Raw genomic sequence first — 26,354 nt, 5'->3', positions numbered from 1 at the left:
CTCCTTTTACCTAGTATACGACAATCAATGTGAAGGAAAATAATCTTACAAAGTAACAAAGATTTGCTGTCTCCAGCTGAGGATCCAAAGTAATGGGTTTCCAAAATGTGAGAACGATCATAGTTAACATTTATGTCACTCTCTGGGAAAAGGTACAGGAAAGCAATGCAATATAATTGTTACAGGCTCAAGGTTTGTATGCCCGATGCTTCAAAAGAAAGGCCAATATTCAAGATCAATGGAGCAAGGGAAAATTTATTGAGAGACAATGCCTAGCTCAAATCCATCTTAAGGACAGTCTAGAACAGGGGTGGGCAAACTTTTTGACTTGAGGGCCACAGTGGGTTCTTAAACTGGACCGGAGGGCCAGAACAAAAGCATGGATGGAGTGTTTGTGTGAACTAATATAAATTCAAAGTAAACATCATTACATAAAAGGGTACGGTCTTTTTTTTTTTTAGTTTTATTCATTTCAGACGGGCCGGATCCGGCCCGCGGGCCATAGTTTGCCCACGGCTGGTCTAGAATCCAGGAATCTTTTTTTTTTTTTTAATCCTCACCTGAGGATATTTTTCCATTGATTTTTAGAGAGAGTGGAAGAGAGAGGGCAAGACAGAGAAATATCTACGTGAGAGAAACACAGTTGCCTCCTGCATGAGCCCAACCAGGGTCAGGCCGGGGAGGAGCCCACAACCGGGGTACGTGCCCTTGATCAGAATTTAACCTGGGACCCTTTTGGTCTGCAGGCTGACGCTCTATCCACTGAGCCAAACCGGCTAGGGCAGGCTTGTTTCATTGTTAAGGAAAGGGAGTAAGGGTGAGGCAAGGGATGGTTGCTGGCTTTAGCTAAGTAGGCTTCCAGAGGGATCCTAGGGAGAGTGGGAAATTTCTCAATCCTTCTCTCCCCCAACCCCCAGCCCCCATTGGTTCTTGGTCCATTGACCCCCACTGATCTGAGTCTGTTAATGGGAACCCCCTGGTTGGTCCCGGGCTGCCTGTCACTGTATCCAATAACGAAGGCAGGGGTGAATCATATAAGGCGTTTATTGAAAAGGCTAGCCAACCAAGAAGACAGGGCGCTTACAAACATTTAAATACTGTCTTACAGTAAGGTGCAGGGGACAGGATTATAAAGGGGAAGGGGTTAGGGTGAGCCTGGGAATGGAAGTCAGCTATTATCTTTAGTTATCAGGTGATGAGATGTTGATGAGATAATGTTTTGACTCCTGGTGGGTTGGTCTGACCCTCTTATCGGTTCTGGATTCACAGCTGAGTCACCTCCTTAATTGCTTCTCACAGGCCTTGAAAAGGAAACTTTAAGAAAAACTGAACCCCCTATCCTATATAATAAAAGGCTAATATGCAAATCTACCAAATGGCAGAACGACCGGTCGCTATGACACGCACTGACCACCAGGGGGCAGATGCTCAACGCAGGGGCTGCCCCCAGGTGGTCAGTGTGCTCCAACAGGGGTAGTGCCGCTCAGCCAGAAGCCAGGCTCATAGCTGGCGAGCGCGGCAGTGGTAGCAGGAGCCTCTCCCACCTCTGTGGCAGCACTAATGATGTCCGAATGACGGCTTAGGGAGCAGGTCTAAGCCATCAGTTGGACATCCCCTGAGGGATCCTGGACTGCAAGAGAGTGTAGGCTGGGCTAAGGAACGCCCCCAAGTGCAGGAATCTCGTGCACCGGGCCTCTAGTCTATATATAAAACCCTAAGCCACCTTTACGACTGAATGACTGGAATGACCGGAACAACTGGCCAACCAGTCGCTATGACATGCACTGACCACCAGGGGGCAGACGTCTCTGGTAAATAAATCCCAGAAAAAAAAGAAAAGAAAAAAAGGAGAGGCTGGGAGCTTCAGTCCCCGCCAGCCTGAAAACGGCCCTCAGCCCCTCATCCAGACTGGCCAGGCACCCCAATGGGGACCCCCACCCTAAAGGGGGTGTGGTCAGCCTGAAAACAGCCATCAGCTCCTCATCCAGGCTGGCCAGGCACCCCAGTGGGGACCCCCACCCTGAAGGGGGTGTGACCAGCTGCAAACAGCCATCAGCCCCTCACCCAGGCTGGCCAGGCACCCAAGCGGCACCCCCACCCTGATCTGGGACACCCTTCAAGGCAAACCAGCTGGCCCCCACCCGTGCACCAGGCCTCTATCTATATAGGAAAAGGGTAATAAGCAAACTGACCCTAACAGCAGAAAGACTGGGAATGACTGGGAATGACTGGTCACTATGACACACACTGACCACCAGGGGGCAGATGCTCAATGCAGGAGCTGCCCTCTGGTGGTCAGTGCGCTCCCACATGGGGGAGCTCTGCTCAGCCACAAGCCACGCTGATGGCTGCCAGTACAGTGGTGGTGGTGGGAGCCTCTCCTGCCTCCTCAGCAGCGCTCAGGATGTCTGACTGCAGCTTAGGTCTGCTCCCTAAGTAGACATCCCCCGAGGGCTGCCAGGCTGCCAGAGGGATGTCTGACTGCCATCTTAGGCCCAATCCCCCGGGGAGCAGGCCTAAGCCAGCAGGTGGTCATCCCCTGAGGGGTCCCAGACTGCGAGAGGGCACAGGCTGGGCTGAGGGACCCCCCCACCCCCACACACACACACCGAGTGCACAAATTTTTGTGCACTGGGCCTCTAGTTTATATATAAGAAACTTAACCCCCTATTCCCATAAATATATGTGTTCTACGATTTAAAATAGTATGATTACTTTTCAGATTAATTCAGGTGCTCTATCTATCAGATTATAGGTTCCCCCTATCAAGTCCAGTTACAGGATTCCTGTGAATCTTTGAAAAACAGTTGTTACTTTGTGCAGGCCATCAAAGAGAGCAAGCATTTCATTCTGTTACATATGATATTAGACCCCTCCAGCTGCCCCACTTTCTGTGCAATCATGGACAAAAAGTTAATTACTTTGTACTTTATTGTGGGAGTTCAGAGATAGCCACCCCAAGATGTGCTTCTGTGGTGTGGGGATTGTTTTGAGCTAATGGAAACTTTAGCTGAGGGCTCAGGAGAAACTCCTGCCCTCCCTTGACTATCTGGGAGAACCTGAGTGAGGGCCTTTGGGAGATCATCAGAGACAACCTCTTCCGACATGTCTGTAGGGCAGAACGAACTCTTATTTCCTGAACACCTGCTCTTATTATTTTGTAATGCCTCTTTGAAGCCCCCAAACCACCTTACCTCATCACTCGCTCAGGATGTCTTATATGCATACCCATGTTCCCTCTCTGTCTTGAACTTCTCGTGCATGTGGGGCTCTCTTTCATGTATTTGGGGTTCCCATATGTATGTCTTAAATTTCGTTATTTTCCCTTGTTAAATGGTTTCATGTCTATTTGATTATTGGAACAGCCAGAAGAACTTGCAGGACAGAGGGAAATTTCTTCCTCCCCCACGTTATCTCATCAGTGAAGGGGTAGATAATAGCATCTAATTCATGGAGTTTTTGTGAATATTAATCATTAATTGTTCAGTAAAGTTAGCTGCTGATATGTATTCTATTTCTCGTTTTCCTCCTTCTACTGAAAACCAATTGCAAAATTACCTCATCGTAAATGAAAAGCTGATTGGATTGCCTAAGAATGTTTTTCACGATTTTCCTTTGTACTTTGCGGGTGTAAGTAAGAGAACCGACTCAGAGAAAGGAAACGGCCCAGTCACACTTACACCAGTGACTCTGGAAGGTCAGAAGTGGTATAGCCGGTCCTGGGCCGGTTAGCTCAGTTGGTTAGAATGTGGTCAGGAGATAGGCCAAGGTTGCGGGTTCCATCCTGGGTCAAGGCACATGCAAGAAACCAATGAATAAGTTGAACGGCAAAGCGATGTTTCTCTCTCTCTCTCTCCCCCTTCCACTCTCTCTAAAACAAATACAAATTTTAAAGAGTTGTATACCCAGAAACTAACAGCGTGGTCAGTGTTTGCTGGGTTCCCAGCTGGCACTTCCAGCTCCTCGGAGCTTGCAGATTCCTGCGAGCCAGGCGGCAGGCGGGGCCAGGGGGCTGGGGGACCGGCTGCCCCGCCCTCCTCTGGCTGCGGGTCAATAGCCGCCGGCCCCGGGGCCGAGGCTGCTATTGGTGGAGGGCGGTCCGCGGGCGGCGGGCCAGGCGCGGGGAGGCGGAGGGGCGCGGTGGGGCGCCCGCCGCCCTCGCCGGCCTGTGCCCTTGACGTCTCCGCTCCGCTCGGCGACCATGGCGGTGCTGGCGGCCCTTCTGCGCGCTGGCGCCCGCGGGCGCAGCCCCCTGCTCCGGAGGCAGCTGCAGGTGAGAGCGGCTGGGGGGGGACCGGCGCGCCGCCTCCCGCCCTGGCAGGGTGCTGCCCGCGCCCCGGGGAGGACGCAGCGGGGCCGCTGGGCCTGGGGACCCGCCTCGCGCGGCCTTCGTCCGGAAGCCCCCCGGATGCCGGCGGCGCGCGCGGCCCGGTTCTGGCCCAAAGCGCGTTTCCGCTCCGGGGCTTCTTCCGTAATCGTAGCAATTGCTCAATGGTGTGTAAAGGGGCCCCGGAGCTTGGCAGGCGGACAGGCGGGGCTGGCCCGGCCTCGCCTGACAGTATCCAAGGCCCCATAAAATGATTTCCGAGCTTTTAAAGAAGAAAACATGTCTGTGTCATTGTCAAGAGACTTTATTTTCATGCAGTGGGTGATCACCGGGCTTACCAGGTGGGAGGAACTAAGTGATCACAAAGATGCACCTGCTCTGGCAACTCCGGCGACTTCAGGCTCATCAGGGAAAACACAGGCGCTCGCGGTACCCGGACTGAAGTACACAGATGCCCCCTGATAGCCGCGGGGTGCGGTTCCGGGAGCCCTGGCGCGGCCCTTGGTAGAAAGGGGCACAGCATTTCCAATCAACTGCAACCCTCCCCATATGCTGTGTCAGCCCCAGTCCACTTACCACCCCTAATGCAATGTCAGTAGTTGTTACCCTGTATTGTTCAGGGGGGAAAGGTCTGTACATGTTTAGTACAGATGCAGCCGGCAACCATTTCAGGCTTCACCAAGCAGTGCCCGTCAGCAGCCACGGAACGGGTTTGCCAGCTATTTTCCGCTTGTGGTTGGGTGAGCGCCTAGGTAGGTGCAGAACCCCGGGCGGTAAAGCTTACGTGCTGACGGTGTCCAGACACGTGTTTGTCCTCCGGCTGCTGGGGGAACGCAGGAGCCACCGCCATGAAAAGAAAGCATCCGTGTCCTGTGCATCCCAGCAAAAGGGAGCGCACGTGCAGGGGGAGGGGCTGGCAGCCTCGGGAGTCGGTGGAGGACGTCAGGGTGTGGGTGGCGAAGCGGGAGCTTTGCAATTTGGTTGGGGTGATACACGTTGAAATCCAGTTGTGTTGGAAGAGTTTGGGTTTGATCCACGTCAGTGGGGACCGTTGATATTTGTGTTTTTGTCCTAATCAGAGGCCAGGGAAGATGGATGTGGGGAGAAAACTGGTATTTCAGGTGTAAAGTGACTTGAACGAATGTGCTGGCAACAGGTGAACATTGTGCAAGAGATGGTGAAAAAATAACTGTAGAACTTGACAAATACGGAGTGAGGGCGTGGAGTCAGGGGAAGAGGAAGAATTTGAAATTAATCCCAGGAGGAGTAGGTTTCCAGGAAAGATGCGTTTTTCTGTTTTTGTTTCTTTTTGGAAAGATGAGTTGTTAATCAGCATATTTGTTAGTTTCATGGAATGACTTGGGAAATCACAAAAATGTAATTAGATTCACCTAGGTTTCAACCAGTGTTGAGCAGGTGAGTTCGGTAGGTACTCTCTGTTAAAAAAAAAAAAAAAAAAGCAAGAGCAGAACCTTCTTATAGTTTAAGAGCTTACAGTTAAACACAAACGTTGGTGATGAGGAAAATGACGTTGTAGGTTGTACAGCACGTGACTCACTGTGCTCATGCTACTGAACTCGAGGAGTTAGCTGTACAGACAAACCTCGGAGATATTGCAGGTTTGGTTCCAGACCACCACAGTGAGCTGTAATCTTTTTGTTGATGGAGGGTCTTGCCTACAATTTGTATAAAATACACACAACATGAGGCACAATAAAGGAGGCATGGCCTTTTTGGTGACTTGAATCGGAGTGGTCATTTACTAACCATGGAAATATGTTTGCTTTAACAGGAATGGGTCTTGACCTGCCTATACTTTTAGTCTCCTTGCCTGTAAAATAAGAATAATAGTACCTACTGGCTGGTTCTACTTCTAAAACAGCAATTTTCAACCTTTGTCCTGAAAGAATTTTAAAACATGTAATCCATGACTATTTAGTCGGGGGTACTGACCTCTTTCCCCTTAGGTTGTCAAAAAAAAAGCCAAAACAAAACAAAAAAACCCCCGATAACAGCCAACACAACAATAGCTGTCTGGTGTGAATCTATCAAAATTATATCAATTGTTTGGTCATATAGGCAAACACTATATTTTTTGGTGTGTGGCAGAATTTTATTAATTAGTTCATGTGTGCCATGAGATGGGAAGGGTTGAAATCGCTGCTTTTTAAAAAATATATTTTTATTGATTTCACAGAGGAAGGGAGAGGGAGAAAGAAACGTCAACGATGAGAGAGAATCATTGATCAGCTGCCTCCTGCACGCCCCACACGGGGGATTAAGCCTGCAATCCGGGCATGTGCCCTGACTGGGAATTGAACTGTGACCTCCTGGCTTATAGGTCAACACACTGAGCCACGCCAGCCGGACAGAAAATCACTGCTCTGAAGATGTATTTCAGATCTATCTGTTTGTATCAACCCGTTTGTGACTTAGCCACATAAACTCTTGCTGGGCACCTCCTTTTTCTACTCCCGTCTTCTCCTCGCACCGACCAGAAAACAGACTCCTCCTCATGGCCTGTGGGGTCCCTGCTCACTGATCCAGCCTGTGCTCGCCCCTGGCTGTGCGTTCCTGTGTAGGTGGCTCCTGCTACACTACTCTGCTGCCTACACTGGGCAGGTGCCAATCTTGCTCCTAACCCAAGGCCTTTGTCCTAGTTCTCCCCTGTGCCTCCAACTCTCTGTCCTCGATCTTCCCAACGCTGACTCTCTCACAGTCATTTCTCAGCTCCAGTGACCTCTCCAGAGAGCTATTTTTTCACCCTCCCTTGTAAAATAGGCCCTCATTATCCCCTTTTGTGGCTTCGTAATGGATTTAACCCTGTCTGAAATGATTTTGAATGGCTAGTAAGCATCAGACTTTGTTCAAATATTTGTATAGCATCTCCTGCCATCATTGGGATAGAAAATGAAATCAATCTCTTCTTGGAACTCACAGTCCGCTGGGGGCCCCTGAGGGTTACAAAATTATGTATTTCTGGAAAAATTAGTGTGCATAGGGCACTGTGGCAGCTGGGATGGGAGTTCCTGTCTGCCTGGCATGATCAGGTGAGGCCTGCAGAGTGGGTGGTACAGCTGAGCTGTCCTTGGGAGACGACTGTGCTATAATTCTGTCATCCATTCCTGAGGTATTTAATGAGTTAAGGGGGCCCAGTGCCCAGTGCCACCGCGGTAGCAGTGAAGGAGAGAGCCCCGCTCCCAGGAAGCTTGCATTAGGGTGAGAGAGAAAGAGAGACTAAAGATGTGAACCCCATATTTACACAGTGTGAGAGGGGCTTTGAAAAAGGTAAACGTGGAAATAAGGGAGGCCAACTTTAAATAGGGCGGCTAGGGAGAACCACGCTGGGGATGTGTCTTTTGAGCTGAGACGTAAAGAATGAAAATGAACCAGCCAGGAAGCTCTGGGGAAAGACTCTGACCGGCAGAGGCACAGAGCAGAGATCTGGAGGTGGGAATGGGTTCAGAACCAGGCAGAGGCTGGTGTGCCCGGCATACAGCAAGAGCGATGTGCGATTGGAAAGAAAATCAGGAACCACATCATACCGGGTCTTGAAAGATCAGGGGAAGAGTTGGGGTATTATTCCAAGGGCTATGGAAAGCCATCAAAGGATTTTAATTAGGGGAGTGATGCCATCCAGTTTACATTTTTGAAACTGGATGAACTGGAAGGGAAGTTGGAAACTAGGAAACTAGGTAGAAGGTTATTATTGTAGCAAGCGGTGGCGGCTGGAACTAGATGGAGGTAGTGGGATGAAGCAAAGTGGAAGAATTGAGGTGTATTTTGGACACAGTTTCGACAGTACCTGTGATAAGAGTATCTGGGTTTTAAGTTAAGATGAAAGGCGAGTCCGAAGATTTTGGCTTGAGCACCTAGATAAATTGTGATGCAATGTTGTGAGGTGGGAAATACTGGGAAAAAACTAATTTCCTAGGCATGGAGATTGAGAGCCATGATTTGGTCATTAAATTGAAGCTATCAGGCCCAGCTGGTGGGTTGAGCCACAAGCACCAAGAGGTCTGGTTCGATTCAGGGTCAGGACACGTGCCTGGGTTGTGGGCCCTATCTCTAGTAGGGAGTGTGCAGGAGGCAGCTGATCAATGTTTCTCTCTCTTCCTTTTTCCAAGAAAAAAAAACAACAACATCCAAAAATAAAAAACGTTAAAAAAATTGAAGCTGTCAGGTCAGCACTTGGATACGTGAGTCTGCAGGTCACTTGAGAGGGAAGGCTGGAAATAGAAATTTGGAAATCATCAGGCCGTAATGCTGTCTAAAGCCATGGAACTAGATGTGATTAAGGAGACAGTGAAGTTGTAAAATTAAAAGGGGCCTAGAACAGAGCCCTGGGACATTGTAGCACTTAGAAGTTGGGAGAGGGAGGATGAGACAGCAAAGGAGACAGGAAGTTAGGGAGGTCTGAGGGAAACTCAAGACTCAGTTAAAATAGAAGCTGGGGAAAGGGAGGGTTTGCATAGTGCAGTGATGGCGAACCTTTTGAGCTCGGCCTGTCAGCATTTTGAAAAACCCTAACTTAACTCTGGTGTCGTGTCACATATAGAAATTTTTTGATATTTGCAACCATAGTAAAACAAAGATTTATATTTTTGATATTTATTTTATATATTTAAATACCATTTAACAAAGATAAATCAACCAAAAAAATGAGTTTGCGTGTCACCTCTGACACGCGTGTCATAGGTTCGCCATCATTGGCATAGTGGATTACATATATCACCTCATTTCATTCTCAAAACAACCCATTTGATAAAAGCAAGGTAAGCCCTGGCTCTTAACTACTGTTAGGGCTTTAGCCTGTGACTTGGGCTCTGAAGGAATTCACAACTGAGAGAAGAGATAGATTCACAGAGTTTATTTTACTTTCCGGAAGGGAAAGGGCCTGTGCATACTAATCAGTATAAAGACAAAGAAATAAACAGTGGCCTGCTCTTTTAATGGCTGCTGTTGCCAGGTGATGGGGAAGGGAGGAGGATTTTGGGACTGGAGTTGAGCAGATATCTGGGGTTTGTCTTTGAAAAGTTCGTTTTTAGTCCAAAGCAATGAGGATATTTTCTTTTAAAAAACACTTTTATTGATTTCAGAGAGGAAGGCAGCGGGGAGAGAGAGAGAAACATCAATGAGAGAGAATCCTTGATCAGCTGCCTCCTGCGTGCCCTTACTGGGGATCGAGCCTGCAACCCATGCATGTGCCCTTGACCAGAATCGAACCTGGGACCCTTCAGTCTACAAGCTGACGCTCTATCCACTGAATCAAACCGGCCAGGGAAGGATAGTTTCTTGTAGTGTTTTAAAATTACTTAATTTAAAGCTTAAATATTTAACTTATTCTATATCAGCAATTTTAAGATAAACATACATTTCCAATGAACAGTTAATCAAAAGAGTATATTACAAAGTAGTAATTTTTTCTCAATGTAACACTGATATGTTAACTAGAAAATCTGGAAATAAAAGTATAAAGAAGCTGAGAAATCACCATAACCTCATCACTAAGAAGTATAAAATGATATACATTAATATTTTTATATCATAACATTATAAATATTTATATTACAGGAAATAAGATATGTGGAGCGAAGTTACGCATCAAAACCTACTTTGAATGTAAGTATAAATTTAAATTGTGCTTTAAAATGAAAGAATTTAAAGGAAATGTAGTTAATAAAAAATGCGTATTTTTATGATTTGTGTATATGGGAGGGTCAGCTTGGGATGATGCAATGATTAGAAATAGCTAATTATTGAAATACTAACTTCCAACTTACCATAAAAATTTGTAATCTAGTGCATAATTTCTGTTTCTTCCTTTTTGTCTACTGTAAAACCACCTTCTCTCAAAAACTGGGCAGACCCTTACTCTCGGGGACCCTCATTATGTTGTATGTGACACATTGCAGAGGCCGCTTGAACGATAGTAGAAGAAGGGACTGAACCAGACTGGGTGTTAGACAGGAAGGAGCGTCCCCTGATCACCGAGTGCTTTGTGAGGGAGTCCTCTCTCTGTTTCATGAGGGTCCCTAACATGAATAGCCTCCTACCAAAATCTGGAGAATAATTCTTATTTATTAACTTGAAATGGGAATGTGGAAGGCGAGTGTAAGGAGAGAATTGTTACAATAGTGTTTCATAATTATTTAAGAGCTCTTGTTGACTTTTTCTTAAATTTCATATTAATATTATCTTATTAGTAATCATTTAAGAAACTGTGGCTCTGGCTTTGTCCCAGTTGTGGTGTGGCCCTATCTAGTCTAGCATACAGGTATTGGTTCCTAGCCCAGAGTTCCCTTCAGCAAGGAAGCCCATTGGTTAGGGCAGTGATGGCGAACCTATGACACGCCTGTCAGAGGTGACACGCGAACTCATTTTTTGGTTGATTTTTGTTAAATGGCATTTAAATATATTAAAAAAATCAAAGTCTTTGTTTTACTATGGTTGCAAATATCAAAAAATTTCTATATGTGTCACGGCACCAGAGTTAAATTAGGGCTTTTCAAAATGCTGACACGCCGAGCTCAGAAGGTTCGCCATCACTGGGCTAGGGTTGTCATACAGTTAACAAGGATAAAGTTATCATTTCTTAAAGTTTGACTGAGGAGTGGAATTGAAATTTAAGCTTCTGGTTTTAAACCTCCTGTGGAGAACTGAGAAGGATCAGTGCCTATTTTAAAGTAGGTTTGCTTTAAATTTTCAATGGTTTCTTAAGTCATTCAGTGCCAGCGTTAAACGGATTAGTTTTACTTCCTGTTCGGGTATTGAGATTATTGCCAGCCGGTGTAGCTCAGCAGTTGAGTGTCAACCCAGGGACGAAGAGGTCGCCGATTCAGTTCCTGGTCAGGGCATGTGCCAGGGTTGTGGGCTCGATCCCCAGTTTGGGAAGTGCAGGGGGCAGCCAATCAATGATGTTCCTCTCTCATCGATGATTCCCTCTCTCTAAAAATCAATAGAAAACATTATTTAAAAATATTGATATTATTTTAATCTTTGATGATTAACTCAGAAAACTCTCTTTCTTGGATAATAATGTCTATGAATTATGTTTACTAGTATTTAATAAAAGATGATTTGGGTAAGATATTTAAATACAATAATTATTATCGTCTCCTGTCTTACCAGGAAGTGGTCATAGCAAGTGCTACAAGAACACCCATTGGATCCTTTCTAAGCAGCCTTTCCTCCCTGCCAGCCACTAAGCTGGGCTCCATTGCCATTCAGGGAGCCATTGAAAAGGCAGGTGAGTGGTTGCTTTGCTCTTTGTGTTAAGGGGCAGTGATTCCCTGGAACAAATATTTATTTTGGACATATGTAACACTTAGAAATGACTTAATGCCTATATTTCTGAATTCCCTCGTAAAGAAGTTTTTGTACTATAGAGTTAGGAATGAAACTCAAAAACTGACAAAAAAAGGAAACCACCCCCGCTTTATAATGTCATGTACCTTATTAGATAACCACCAATTATTACATTGAATAAAATATGGAAATGCATTTTTGTTTTTTTTTTGAAAAAGGAATACCAAAAGAAGAAGTGAAAGAAGCATACATGGGTAACGTTATACAAGGAGGTGAAGGACAAGCCCCCACACGGCAAGCAGTACTGGGTGCAGGTACTGGGAATACATTTTGGCTTTCATACTTCCAATGTTTGACATGGCAAAAAGGAGGTCATTTCAACTTAAATAAAAAGTTAAGTGCATAATATAATTTAACACTTATAGACTTGTATTGGCAGAAGTAATGGTGCATACTTTAATTTTAGTTCTACAATTGTGTTTGAAGAGCATCTTTGTTTTTCAAAATTATGACTTGTCTGTATTGGTTTTAGGCTTACCTATTTCCACTCCATGCACCACTATAAACAAAGTTTGTGCCTCAGGAATGAAAGCCATCATGATGGCCTCTCAGAATCTTATGTGCGGACATCAGGTAAGAAGGACCTTCTTTTCTATGTTATAATTAAAATAATACACAATGCTAAAAGACACCAAAAATCTAAGCACATCCATGCTTTAGAAGTGCTCCTCGTATAGCTGCTGTGTTGTTTCAGACACTCAGGAATGTCTAATGTGCTAATTCCCTTTGAAATAGAGGTCAAAATGATACCGAAGTGTCTTGTGTTAAAAAGTAGTTTTCAGCCAAGATATTTTAGTCTTCAGAGTCTTTCTCTGAGATTCTTGGTAATTTCAAACATCATAAATTTTATATTTACCAAAGTAAGGGATTTCATCATACATGAGAAGAAGGTGCTGACCCTGGGAATCAAGTAGTTGATTGACCCAAGAATTGATGACTGATTTATACTTCCTGTGTGCCCAGGTTCAGTTGTTAAATTGTACAGGTTTTCTATTGGCCTTGCTGGTTTAGGTCTTCTCTTTACCTGGGATCAAGCAAGAGATAGCAGTATATGCTGTGGTGGGGGGCAACTAGACCTAAACCCATAGAAATAAGACTTCATTGATCTAGCCCTTCTTTTTTCAGTTGAGGGAAGTGAGGTTGACACAAAGTTAGAGGGTTGGAAATAGAAAATGGATGTCTCTATCCCTGCTTGGTGCATTCCAGCTGATTAGGGCATAACACACCAGGATAAAATCAATTGAGATGTTTGCAAATTGTTTCTCACATATACAAGAACAACAATTCTGTTTACTCTTGATGATATCCCTCCTTTGCTTTGTTTCCAATTGTAAGGCAAGCCAAAGAGAAAAAATGTAGTGATATCTGAGCTGTGTATCAGAGACTATAAGTTTTATATGCACATGCTAAAACCTGACGGTACAGAAAAGTATAAGATGAAAAATAAGTTTTTTTTGTTCTTGCCCCTGAGGGTCTGACTTGTTTACCACTTGTGTATTCTGACACTTAAGAGCAGAGAACTTTGGGCAAGTTGTTTAAACTCTGTGCCCCACTTAATGTCTTGGAGATTCTTTCTATATCAGCACATAAGATAGTATTCTATTGAACTGAACAACTATAATTTATTTTATGGGTCCTTATTGAATGAACACTTAGGCAGTCTCCAGTTCTTCACTATTTTACTTTATTTATTTAATGTTTTTTATTGATTTTAGAGAGAGAGGAAAGGAGAGGGAGAGAGAGAAACATCGATGTGAGAGAAACATCGATTGGTTGCCTCCTGTATGCACCCGAGTGGGGATCAAACTGGCAATGTGGGTATGTGCTCTGACCAGAAATCAAACCCACAACCTTTTGTTGTATAGGACTTGTGGATGGTTCAGAGTGCAGAGGTGTTTGGGAATGATCCTGGTGCCTTTGAAGACCTTTCAACAGTTCTGTGTGACCTGAAGTGCAGGTCTGGGCATGAGACTGGAGAGGGAAAGAGTCAGATTGTACACGGCCTTGGTAATGTGCCATGCTGGAGTCCCTTAAAGGAGTAGGATGATCAGACATACATTCTAGCCAAAATACTCAGGTGTGTGTAGAGGACACCTGGGTGAGAGGAAAGGCCGAATGTCAGATTATCAAGCAGATCCTCTGTTGATGAGGAGCATCTCAATTGAGGAAATAATAGGGTTAGTTCTGCAAACAGATTATTTCTAGTCTTTTAGAAGACATTAAATTTTTAGCAGTTTAAAACGAAGGATGGGAAGGTAGGAATTTCAAAAGATGGTCTTATATGAAAGGTTCCTGGCATTTTTTAAAAAAGATTTTTAATCGATTTTTAGCAAAAAGTGAAAGAGGGGTGGGAGGAGAGAGACAAACATTGATGTGAGAGATAAACATCGATCAGCTGCCTCCTGCATGCCCCCTACCCTGGATAGAGCCTGCAACCCAGGGCATGTATTCTAAGTGGGAACTGAACCAGCAACTTCTGGTGCACAGGGTAACACCCAACCAACCGAGCCACACTGGCCAGGGCTCTGGCATTCTTCACAATATATGACTCTTTTTTAAAAAAAATTGTTTTTTTTTCCAATTACAGTTTACATTCAATATGATTTTGTATTATTTTTAGATGTACAGCATAGTGGTTAGATAATCACATACTTTACAAAGTGTTTCCCAGATATCCCCGTACCCACCTGGCACCATACATAGTTATCACAGTATTAGTGACTATATTTCCTATGCTGTACTTCACATCCCCATGAGTATTTTGTAACTTCCAATCTGTACTTCTCAATCGCTTCACCCTTTTTTACCCAGTCACCCAGTCCCCTCCCCTCTGGTAACCATCAATCTGTTTTCTGTATCTATGAATCTATTGCTCTTTTGTTGTTTTATATTGTTCTTTAGATTCTACATATAAGTGAAATCATATGGTATTTGACGTTGACTTATTTCACTTAGCATAAATCTCTCTAGGTCCACCCATGCTGTCACAAATGGTAAGATTTCTTTCTTTTTAATGGCTCAGTAATATTCCATTGTACATACATACCACAACCTTTCATCCACTTGTTTATTGGTGTGCACTTGGGCTGCTTCCGTATCTTGACTATTGTAAAATAGTGCTGCAGTGAACATGGCGGGTGGTGGTGGTGGTGCATACATTCTTTCAAATTAGTGTTTTGGGTTTCTTCAGATATGTTCCCAGAAGTGGAATCACTGGGTCATAAGGCAGTTCCATTTTTAATTTTTTTTGAGATTCCTCCATGTTTTCCACACTATGGAGGATCCTCAGTAGCTGTGCAAATCTGCATTTCCCACCAACAGTGAATGAGGGTTTGCCAACAATGGTCATTGTGGACTTATTGATGATAGCCATTCTATCATCAGAATTACTACATGTAAAGTGATCTCATGTCTGAGGAGATATAGCAGAAAAAATATTGCTATGAGAAATGTCTGAGGCTTTACTGCCTATGTTTTCTTCTAGGGTTTTATGGTTTTGAATCTTACATTCAAGTCTTTACCCATTTTGAGTTTATTCTTGTGTATGGTGTAAGAAGGTGGTCTACTTCCATTTTTTTTTTTTGCATCTGTCCAATTTTCCCAATACCGTTTATTGAATGGACTGCCCTTGGCTCATTTTTCAATACGAAATGACCATATAGGCATGAGTTTATTTCTAGGGTCTCTATTCTGTTCCATTCAGTTTTTGGCCTGTTTTTATTCTAGTACTATGCTGTTTTGATTACTTTGTAGTATAGTTTAATATCAGGTAGCATGATGCCTCCAACTTTGTTCTTTCCTAAGATTGCTGTGGCTGTTTGGGTCTTTTGTGGGTCCATACACATTTTTGGATTATTTCTTTTATTTGTGTGAAATATGCCATTGGTATTTTTATAGGAATTGCATTCAATTGATAGACTGATTTGGGTAGTATGGAAATTTTGTTTTTGTTTTGCTGTTATCTAAATGTTTTTTCTTAAAATATATTTTTATTGATTTCAGAGAGGAAGGGAGAGGGAAAGATAGAAACATAAATAATGAGAGAGAATCATTGATTGGCTGCCTCCTGCATGCCTCACTGAGCCACGCTGGCCGGGCCAAATGTGTTCATTTTGATTTGAGGTGCTTTTAGTGCTGCTTTCTTCGGAAGGAACATCCTCTATAAGCCTTGCTTTCCCTCCTGGAGGCTAACAGAGGACTGTTTGTGCATGGCTAAAGATGGCAGTGATTTTATAGCATTCTGGGCATTTCACATCCATGAAGTAGGAATTGGGGCTCTGCACCAGGCATGTCTTCTTGCGTTTCCTCTCATCTTCTGGAGAGGGATGAAGGAGATCCATCGTGAGAGGCATGCTGCAGGGAGGTTGAAACCGCCAGAAATTAGTATGGACATTTAAATGATGTTCATTTTTCCTATCCATAAACATGGTATAATGCTCCCATTTACTTGTACCTTCTTCAATTTCTTTCTTCAGTGTCTTATCATTTTCCCAAGAAAGATGGTGCCTATGGACGAGGGACTCAATACAAGGGATCCTGGTCACTGTCCCTTTAGCTCTACCTCGGAACTACACTACTCATTTTCTCCAAACACGAGTCTAGTTCACTTTGAGCTGCCCTTCCTCCACTGGAGCCCAGAGGGTGTGGCTGAGAAAAATATTTAGTGCCCTGGCCCTTTAACAGGGCACCTGGGTTTCTAGCTGACTCTTGTCTCTCCCTGTTGACAGAATCCCTGTTGATTTTCAGAGCCAGATGTTATGTGGGCTCTGCTTCTTGACTCTTGATTCTCGGTGGTGGAGCATGGCATGGGCTTGAGACCCCATGTTCCTCAGGGGAGACTTTTGCAACAGATATAGCCCTGAGGATTCTCAGCTGCCTCATGTGAGAATAGGGTCAGGCCTTTCTCCCATTATCGGTGTGGCTTCTGTAAATCCCGGTGTGGCTTCTGTAAATCCTTCATTACAAGACTTCTGTTCAGCTAGTCTTCAGTTGGTTATTCAGGCAGATTGTTCTATATTTTAGTTGCAATTGCAGTTTAGTTCTGGAAGATGAGTGTAACTTCCACCTACTCTGTTGCCATCAGATCCCGACTCTAACTTTAATTATCATTACACATTGTAGACCATTTCCTTTCATCAGGGTTAAGAGGGTACTTCTTTTTTTAAAAAAATATATTTTATTGATTTTTTACAGAGAGGAAGAGAGAGGGATAGAGAGTTAGAAACATTGATCAGCTGCCTCTTGCACACCTCCTACTGGGGATGTGCCCGCAACCAAGGTACATGCCCTTAGCCGGAATCGAACCTGGGACTTTTCAGTCCGCAGGCTGACGCTCTATCCACTGAGCCAAACCGGTTAGGGCTAGAGGGTACTTCTTGTATTCACTGTAAAAAATGTTTAATAAAGTCCATGTAAATTACTTGTTTATTGTACTTGTGTAAAGGGTATAATGGATTTGTACTTATGTATATTGACATTGGTTTTTTTTGTGTATGTGTGCTGCTGATCAGGATGTCATGGTCGCAGGTGGGATGGAGAGCATGTCCAATGTTCCCTACGTGATGAACAGAGGAGCAACTCCATATGGTGGGGTAAAGCTTGAAGATTTGATTGTAAAAGATGGGCTAACTGATGTCTACAACAAAATTCATATGGTAATTATTGCTTTAAAAATTATATATATATTTTATTTCAGAGAGGAAGGAAGGGAGAGATAGAAACATCAGTGATGAGAGAGAATCATTGATTGGCTGCCCCCTACTGGGAATTGAACCTTGACACTCAACCACTGAGCCACGATGGCTGGGCTTAAATTACATGTATTTAGAAATTGAATTGAAGGATGGGCTCTATAAATGTCTATTTTAGCCATTCATTTGAAGAAAATATTTTTCTATGCTCATTGCATCAGCTTGGCTCAACTATTGAGTAAATTGCTGTACACCAGAGTAGGGTATTTTCTGATTTCTCATAATGGATTCTGTAACTAATTATTTGCCTTCAAAATAGCAACAGCTGAGCTAATTCAAGTATTTGAAGATGAGACATGAGTGAAAAGTTACCTAGTACAGAATAGTATATTTTAAGAAACGAATTGTTTTTTTATGTTATGTAAAGATAATGTATATTTTATAAGGTATGCAATGTTAATTAGTTTTTTTAAAAATTCCAACTTTTATCAGGGTAACTGTGCTGAGAATACTGCAAAAAAGATGAATATTTCACGAGATGAACAGGATACTTATGCTATTAACTCCTACACCAGAAGTAAAGCAGCATGGGAAGCTGGGAAGTTTGGAAATGAAGTTATTCCTGTCACAATTACAGTAAAAGGTAGAGCGATAATGTTCCAAATACATTTTAATTTTTAGTAGACTTTACATGTTGCAAAATTTTTTATGTTTAAGTTTTAGTACTTTTTTTATTTTGTTAATCCTCACCTGAGGATATTTTTTCCATTGATTTTAGAGAGGTTGTAAGGGAGGGGGAGAAACAGAGAGAGAGAAACAGTGATATGAGAGACACACATTGATTGGTTGCCTCCCACATGAGCCCAACCAGATTGAGCCTGCAACCAAGGTATGTGCTCTTAACCAGAATGGAAGCGCCATCCTTCAGTCTGGGGGCTGACGTGGGCCGACGCTCTACTACTGAGCCAAAGTGGCTAGGACTAAATTTAGTACATTTTAATCTTTTTCATTTCAACTGAGGACACTGACCTTTCTGCTTAATTACGGGAAATGTTGCCATTTCAGACAGTTCAACCCAATTTAATATAAGATTTCATTAAAATTGGCTCAGGCTTCCTAAGTTTCTACTTTTATTCATAGCTCAAACAGCTCCTGACCAACTCCAGAATAAATCCACAGTAAAGGTTCATTTCCCTGGCTTAGGTTACATTTCCATTCCAGGAATGATTACCATGCACACGGACTATAAGGGCTTATCCAGCCTAGGGCAGACAACTACCCCTAGGGTCAGGAGAATGGGATCTGTGATTACAGAAGGAGGTGGGGAGACAAGAGAACAGGTGTGGCTGAATAGAAGATTTAAAGTGCTTTAAGCTATGTAATAACTTGTAAGACACTAACAGATTACAGATGGTAGGCTGTACAACAGAATTTATTCAGATGGTTTAAGGTATGCTGGCATACAAAGAAAGGCACAGACTACCAGGCACCCAATTGTTGTCTTGACTGGTGATAACTTAAACGATGTTTGTTGTAGGTAAACCAGATGTAGTGGTAAAAGAAGATGAAGAATATAAACGTGTTGATTTTAGCAAAGTTCCAAAGCTGAAGACAGTTTTCCAGAAAGAAAACGGTTAGTACTAAGATATGAAGCATAAGAAAAAATGGGAGTATTAATACTATATCTAGTCTTGGAATTGCCTAAGGATTTAAAAAAAGTAATTCTAGAAAACATCTAGGAACTATTTAACATTTTCAATACATCAGGCTCAAGTGAAATTAAGAAAACAAATATTTATCCAAAGTATATTTAAAATTGCTTAACAGTGAATGCGTTTAATAGATAAATCCTAGGAAAGAGATTAGTAAACCAGCATTTGCCCAGTGCCATCATGCATGTGTTTCAGAGCTAGCTCTGAATAAACTGTTATAAAAAATTAACTCAAAAAAGCATTCTTACATTAATTTATAGTTATGTATATGTTTCCAAAGGGCAGGAGCTATCTCCATCTGTATTTGTAGTTTTCCATGCATCTAGCATCATAAGCAGTACTAGGTAGGAACTTGTTTAATTGAACCAAATGGATTCAGTGTGAAGGAATGTTTTGACTTCATGCTCATTGATGCCTTCAGGCACAGTCACAGCTGCCAACGCCAGCACACTGAATGATGGAGCAGCCGCTGTGATTCTGATGACTGCAGATGCAGCCAAGAGACTCAATGTCAAACCACTGGCAAGAATAGCAGGTAGAGAATGTTCTGAACTTGTTTATTCCTAAACCTCTGCAAGCCGTTCCTGAAACCAAGTCTCCTTGTCAGTAATACATAATATTGAAGCCATCTGTAGCTACATAGGTTGTGCTTTGTGACAGGATATAACTAGTACATATTTTAACAGGGATAGAAGCTCCTTTAATATTATTATAATTTTCTTTATATAATAGTAAGCTTTAAAAATATTTTCCTCTCCTAGAAAATAAGTGGGAAAATACAGGGTGCATGTTTTATTTTACCCAAACATGTAGGGAACAGTAGCCAGATAAAATCCCATATACGTAAAAAGAACATGGGATGAAGAGTCTAGAAATATGAAGTCTAGATGTTCTTCCATTTATTATTTCTGGGCTTGGCATACCCTCAGTTTACTTAAGCCTATCTTCAGCTGTAAAATCTGCCTTGCCTTCTTCATAAGGAGTTAAACAGAAATTTTGATACTTTATAAAAACCTTGTGACTGAATTTATTCTTAGTTTAGATCATGGTTTCTTAACCTCAGCACTATTGATATTTTACAATAAATAATTCTTTCTTTTTTGGGTTTGTTCTGTGCATTGTAGGATGTTTAGCAGATTTTTGGCCTCTACTACTAGTTACTATAGTAAGTGGCATTGTACCCATTAGGACAACTAAAAATATCTCTAGTTAACACCAATGTCCCTGGAGGCAAATTTCCCCTAACCCCCCACTTGTGAAAATCAATGACTTATAAAGTGTAGAATGAAACAAATACATTTACATTTATTTCAGGGGGTAGAAAATTTGCATTTTTGCATATTATACAGGGTGTCCCAAAAAATGTATACACACTTTAAAAGCTGATAGATCGATTTTGAAAATGAAATGTATTTTAATAAACACTACCTTTATAATTATTCTAAGTATGTGTATACATTTTTTTGGGGACACCCTATATATAACAGTTGTTAGACCTTTGAGTGCATATAAAAAAGGTTTTAAAAGCTTTTTATTTTTTTATGAAGCATTTGCTGACGCTGCTGTAGAACCTATTGATTTTCCAATTGCACCTGCATATGCTGTACCTAAGGTAAGAACATACTCCATTCTGCCAAATTGAACAAAATAAACTGATGAATAAAATAGAACCAGAGCCATTCAGAGGGAAGGAGGGAGCGGGGGTGGGAAGAGAGTAACCAAAGAACATATATGCATACATGCATTACCCACGGACACAGACAACAGGGTAGTAAAGGCTTGGGGTGGGGAGGGATCCAGGTGAAGGGAGGCAAAAAGGAGGTCATCTGTAATACTCTCAACAATAAAGATTTAAAAACCCATAGCGATACCAAATGACCCAAGAATTCCAGTCCTATGTATATACCCAAGAGAATTTAAAAAAAGAAAAAGGCAAGGGTGCCTGAGGCAGGCTAGATGCTGAGGGCTAGAGAAGTGGTTCACACCTGGGTGCCATGTTTTGTCTAGTGCTGCTGGAACAGAGGAAGCTGCTTGAACTCCACAGCTTAGAAAGTTACCTGAGCCCAATGGAGGAAGAGAGAATAGTTTCTTGTTAATTTTACTGTTGCTCACAACATAAAAACTTCTAAAGAAAAAGGGCACTAGCAATATTTTATAAAGATAATCATTACCATCACAACACTTTCCTGCCTATGAGGAACTACCAAAACAAGAGATATTTACATTTAAAAAGACTTCAAACAAGTAAAATAATTTAAATAAATAATTCACAGTAAAGTAACAATAGCTCTGAATATCTGTGCTCCAAATAATTCCACAGCAACTTTTATAAAGCAGAAACTATAAGGGATGCAGTAAAAACATTAACCATACAACAGGAGACATTAATATACCTTTCATTTGACAGACCAAACTTCTCCAAGATAGAAATTGAGATAGTGCAAATAAAATCTTTTGATTGCAGTGCAGTAAGTTGAGAAATTAAAATCAGAAAATAAAAGGTCTATTCTTCCTGGAAACTAACTACATATTTAGATATCTCTTGCATCAAAGGGAAGTACAAACTTAATTTCTGGTTAAGATGGCGGACTAGGTAAATACTGTGCGCACCTTATCCTATGACCATGTCAAAATCACAACTAAATTATAAAACCACCATCACTGAGAACCACCTGCAGCCAAAGTGAACATAACTCCTGTAACTGGATATAGTTAGGAAGAAGCCACGTCAAGACTGTTGGAGGAGTGGAGACACGGAGGGGGCAGGTCCTATACCCATGGTGTGGCAAGTAAGAGTTGGGAGGGATAGCTCAGCTGTGGCGGTCCCCTCTGAGGAATAAAGGGTCCCAGCCCACAGCTCCAGTGCCAGGAAGGAGAGGTCCTCATAACATCTGGGTGTGACCATCAGTGGGGATTGTGGCTAAGTGAGAAAGAAGGCTGCCGTAGTCCCATGCGTTTCCCTTAATGGCCCGTGCGTGGACTTGCTTGCCGACACTCACTCCCTCTGGGCTCCAGTAAAGGGAGACAGATGGGGAAGAATTAAATTGACTAGCTTCAGGGGCAGGGCTCTGCATGAAAGTATTGGCAGGCAGGCAGGCACTAAACTGAACTCTCCATTAACCTGGTTAACACTGTTTGCCCTTTCCCCTCCTCCTCCCAACTCATGCAGCTAGTCTGAATCTCTTCCAGCAGTTTTTCCGTCTAAGTGCCTTAACTTGGCTTGTGCTGTGGACTTTCCTAAAAAATGACAAAGGTTCACAATACTGAAACAAGCATCATGTGGCTTCAATGTACCCTGTAACTCTTGTTTAAATAGCCCCAAGCCTGGCACAAGCAACGATTGGTGTCAACTTGACATTGTAACGTCCATCAGGTGGCCACAAACCTGGCATAAACAGTGGCCAGAGTTGGCTATAATTAAGCAGCCACAGCACAAGTGGCAGCTGGCCTCAGCTCAGTGTTGTGTCCACCAAAAGTCCCATGCCTGGCACATGTGGCAGCCAGCCTTAGTTTGCAGGATAGCCTCTCCCAAGTACCTTCAAGCCCCGCAGAAGTGGCATTCAACCAGAGGTCACTTTGTAGCCCCTACTAGGCAGCACCAAGCCAGGAACAAAGGATGGCTGACCTTGACATCACCAAAGCCCCTCCAAGGGCCTCTAGAACCAACATACCTGGTGGCCAGCTTCAGACTATGCGAGAGCATCACCCAACCAGCTCCACAAATGACACACCAAAGGGCGGACTTGGCTGGCACCAAAGCCTGATTAAAGTGACTCCTGCTCTGTGGGATCTGATCCTGCAAAAGAGCTTGTCTGCTGTGATCATGGCAAGCCCTCATGAGGGTCAACTCCACCTACTGACAAGCCAATAGCAAATGAGGCTCAACTACAATAGGAGGGGCACATACAGTTCACACAAAGGACAGCTTAGGAGACTGGGCCCCACCTGGGGCTACTCTGAAGACCAGGAGATGTACTAGTTCTACCTAATACACAGAGATATATAGCCCAAATGAGGAGACAAAAGGAACATCCCAAATGAAAGGACAGATTAATCCTCCAGAGCAGTGGTTCTCAACCTTCTGGCCCTTTAAATACAGTTACTCATGTTGTGACCCAACCATAAAATTATTTTCGTTGCTACTTCATAACTGTAATGTTGCTACTGTTACGAATCGTAATGTAAATATCTGATATGCAGGATGGTCTTAGGCGACCCCTGTGAAAGGGTCGTTCGACCACCAAAGGGGTCGCGAACCACAGGTTGAGAACAGCTGCTCCAGAGAAAGAACTAATGAAATGGTGACAAGCAATGTACCAGGTACAGAATTCAAAACACTGGTTATAAGGATGCTCAATTAGCTTAGGGGAAAATTAGATGAAGTCAGTGAGAACTTCAAACAGAAAGCATAAAAGTGAACCAGTCAGAAATGAAGAACCCCAATGACATAACACACAGAACATCTAGGCAGAAAACTGATAAGGAAATAGTTACCTTTAATGACACATTACAGAAGGATGTAATTAATATTTTAAAGATAAGTCACCCCAAAACAGTAGAATATAAATTCTTCTGAAATGCACATGGAACATTTTATAGAATAGACCACATGTTAGGCTACAAAACAAGTGTCAATACATTTAAGATTGAAATGTGAAGCATAATTTTTCACAATGGTATGAAACTAGCAATCAGTTATAATAAAACTAAAAGCACAGACATGTGGAGGCTAAATAACATGCTACTAAACAATGAATGAGTGAACAATGGATCAAGGAAGAAATCAAGATACTGTGAGACAAAATGATCCAAAATCAATGGGACACAACCAAAGCAGTTCTGAAAGGGAAATTAACAGCAATAGAGGCTTGCCTCAAGAATCAAGAAAATAAAAGCCCTGGTTCATGTGGTTCAGTTGGTTTAGAGCAGTGGTCGGCAAACTGCGGCTCGGCAAACCGCAGCTCGCGAGGCACATGCGGCTCTTTGGTCCCTTGAGTGTGGCTCTTCCACAAAATACCGACTTTTGCGCATGGGCCACGAAGTTTCAATCGCACTGTACATGTGCGTGCCCGCACGTGGTATTTTGTGGAAGAGCCACACTGAAGGGACCAAAGAGCCGCATGTGGCTCGTGAGCCACGGTTTGCCAACCACGGGTTTAGAGCATCTTCCCATACACTGAATGGTGGTGGGTTTGATTCTCAGGGCACATACCCAGGTTGCAGGTTCAATCCCCAGTTGGGGCATGTACAGAAGGCAACCAAATGATGTTTCAGAGTCCAGAGTGCTAACCATTACACCATGGAACCTTGCATCAAATGATGTTTCTTATATCAGTGTTTCTCCTGCTTTCTCTCTGAAATAAAAAGCATATGTTTGGGTGAGGATTTAAAAAAAATCAATCAATTTAACATTATAACCAAAGGAACTAGAAAAAGTACAACAAACAAAGCCCAAAGTGAGTAGAAAGAAGACATTGAAATAGTCTAGAAAAATGATACAAAAGATCAATGAAACCAAGGGCCAGTTCTTTAAAAAGGTAACTGAAAAATAAAATGAAATATATGGGAAATAAAACCAAAATTGCAGAATTTCAAGAAAACGAGTTTTGATTGTTAATTACTTGAACATAATATGTAAAAATTTTTTAGGTTCTTAAAGCTGCAGGAGTGAAAAAAGATGATATTGCAATGTGGGAAGTAAATGAAGCCTTTAGTCTGGTTGTACTAGCAAACATTAAGATGCTGGAGATTGACCCTCAAAAAGTAAATATCAACGGAGGAGCTGTTTCTCTGGGACATCCAATTGGGTAGGTAAAATCATAAAGAAAAATCTCTAAGTAGGTTAATGAGTGCCGTTGTGTTTCTATTTAAAAGTGTTTCATCATAACTCCTATTACTCTGTGTTAAATAGATTTCTTTCCTACCCTTCATAAGGTAAACACCATTTGTGATAGGACTGAACATTGAACACAGATCTGTAACATTTGTTGCTTGAAAATTAATATTTTATATTTTATTTAGAAGATTTAAGATTACAGTCTATGCTTGGGCCTTTAGAAAACCGCAACCATTATTAAATAGAGTCTCCCAAGTTTAAGAAAAGTAACAAAATTCAGCTATGATTAATGGTAATAAACTTTTAAAGAATTTAGAAAAGAACTTTTGGATACTTACTCATTCTATTACTTCATTAAAGAGTCAAAATGCTTTCTTACTCCTAGGATGTCTGGAGCCAGGATTGTTACTCATTTGGTTCATGCCTTGAAGCAGGGAGAATATGGTCTTGCCAGTATCTGCAATGGAGGAGGTGGGGCTTCTGCCATACTGATCCAGAAGCTGTAAGACGACCTGTCACCATTGTGGCTGACTTCCTTGGATTAGCTTATACTCCAAAGAATGTTTCCTTTTTTATTATTTTCTATTTTAACTTTTTCTAAATAAGATGAAAAGATCAAATCCCAAAACATTTTGAAATTATAAATAAATTTTTTCTTCTGCTTTAAATTTTTGTTAATCTTCAGAAGTTTCCTATTTTTGTTATAAAGCTATATTTGAAATGTCAGTGTGCAAACTTAGTGGCTTACCAGTAGGTAGGGCAGTGATGGCGAACCTATGACACGCATGTCAGAGGTGACACGCGAACTAATTTTTTTGATTGATTTTTCTTTGTTAACATGGCATTTAAATACATAAAATAAATATCAAAAACATAAGTCTTTGTTTTACTATGGTTGCAAATATAAAAAAATTTCTATATGTGACACGGCACCAGAGATAAGTTAGGGTTTTTCAAAATGCTGACACACTGAGCTCAAAAGGTTCGCCATCACTGAGGTAGGGGCTTAGTAAACAAAAATAATTCTTCAAACATTAGGTAGAAAAATGTGTAGCCTGTTCTTATTTCCATTATAGTAAATGCCAGAAGACAAGGAACAAACATCTGCATAATATTTTTAACGGAGACCTAGCTGGTTTGTTTGGCTCAGTGGATAGAGGGTCCGCCTGCAGAAAGAAGGGTCCCAGGTTTGATTCCAGTCAAGGACGCATACCTCGGTTGCAGGCTTGATCCCTAGTTCTGGTTGGAGCTGGTGTGGGAGGCAACCAATCGATGTGTCTCTCTCACACCCATGTTTCTCTCTGTTTCTCCCCCTCCCTTCCACTCTCTCTAAAACTCAATGGAAAATATCCTTGGGTAAGGATTAACAACAACATATACATATTAATGGAATCTATAATAATAAAAGCGTAATATGCTAA

General features: G+C 42.4%; 1 protein-coding gene across 1 annotated transcript; it reads left to right on the top strand.

Annotated features, from left to right (window-relative positions):
- Positions 1-4,166: 4,166 nt before the first annotated feature.
- Positions 4,167-25,601, top strand: ACAT1 (acetyl-CoA acetyltransferase 1). The gene is made up of 12 exons (XM_070425982.1): positions 4,167-4,273; positions 9,902-9,949; positions 11,459-11,576; positions 11,854-11,949; positions 12,168-12,268; positions 17,206-17,349; positions 17,878-18,028; positions 18,923-19,018; positions 19,519-19,632; positions 20,645-20,709; positions 24,747-24,904; positions 25,319-25,601. Exons 1-12 carry the CDS (start codon positions 4,202-4,204, stop codon positions 25,437-25,439), a joined length of 1,284 nt encoding a protein of 427 aa, XP_070282083.1. The 5' UTR covers positions 4,167-4,201; the 3' UTR covers positions 25,440-25,601.
- The last annotated feature ends 753 nt before the right edge of the window (positions 25,602-26,354 follow it).

The sequence above is a fragment of the Myotis yumanensis genome, unplaced genomic scaffold, assembly GCF_028538775.1.
Source record: "Myotis yumanensis isolate MYYU_CA2020_CCGP unplaced genomic scaffold, mMyoYum1.0.hap1 SCAF_10, whole genome shotgun sequence".
Lineage (NCBI taxonomy): Eukaryota > Metazoa > Chordata > Mammalia > Chiroptera > Vespertilionidae > Myotis > Myotis yumanensis.
Note: the sequence above shows the minus strand (reverse complement) of the source record. Positions and strands in the feature narration are given on the sequence as shown.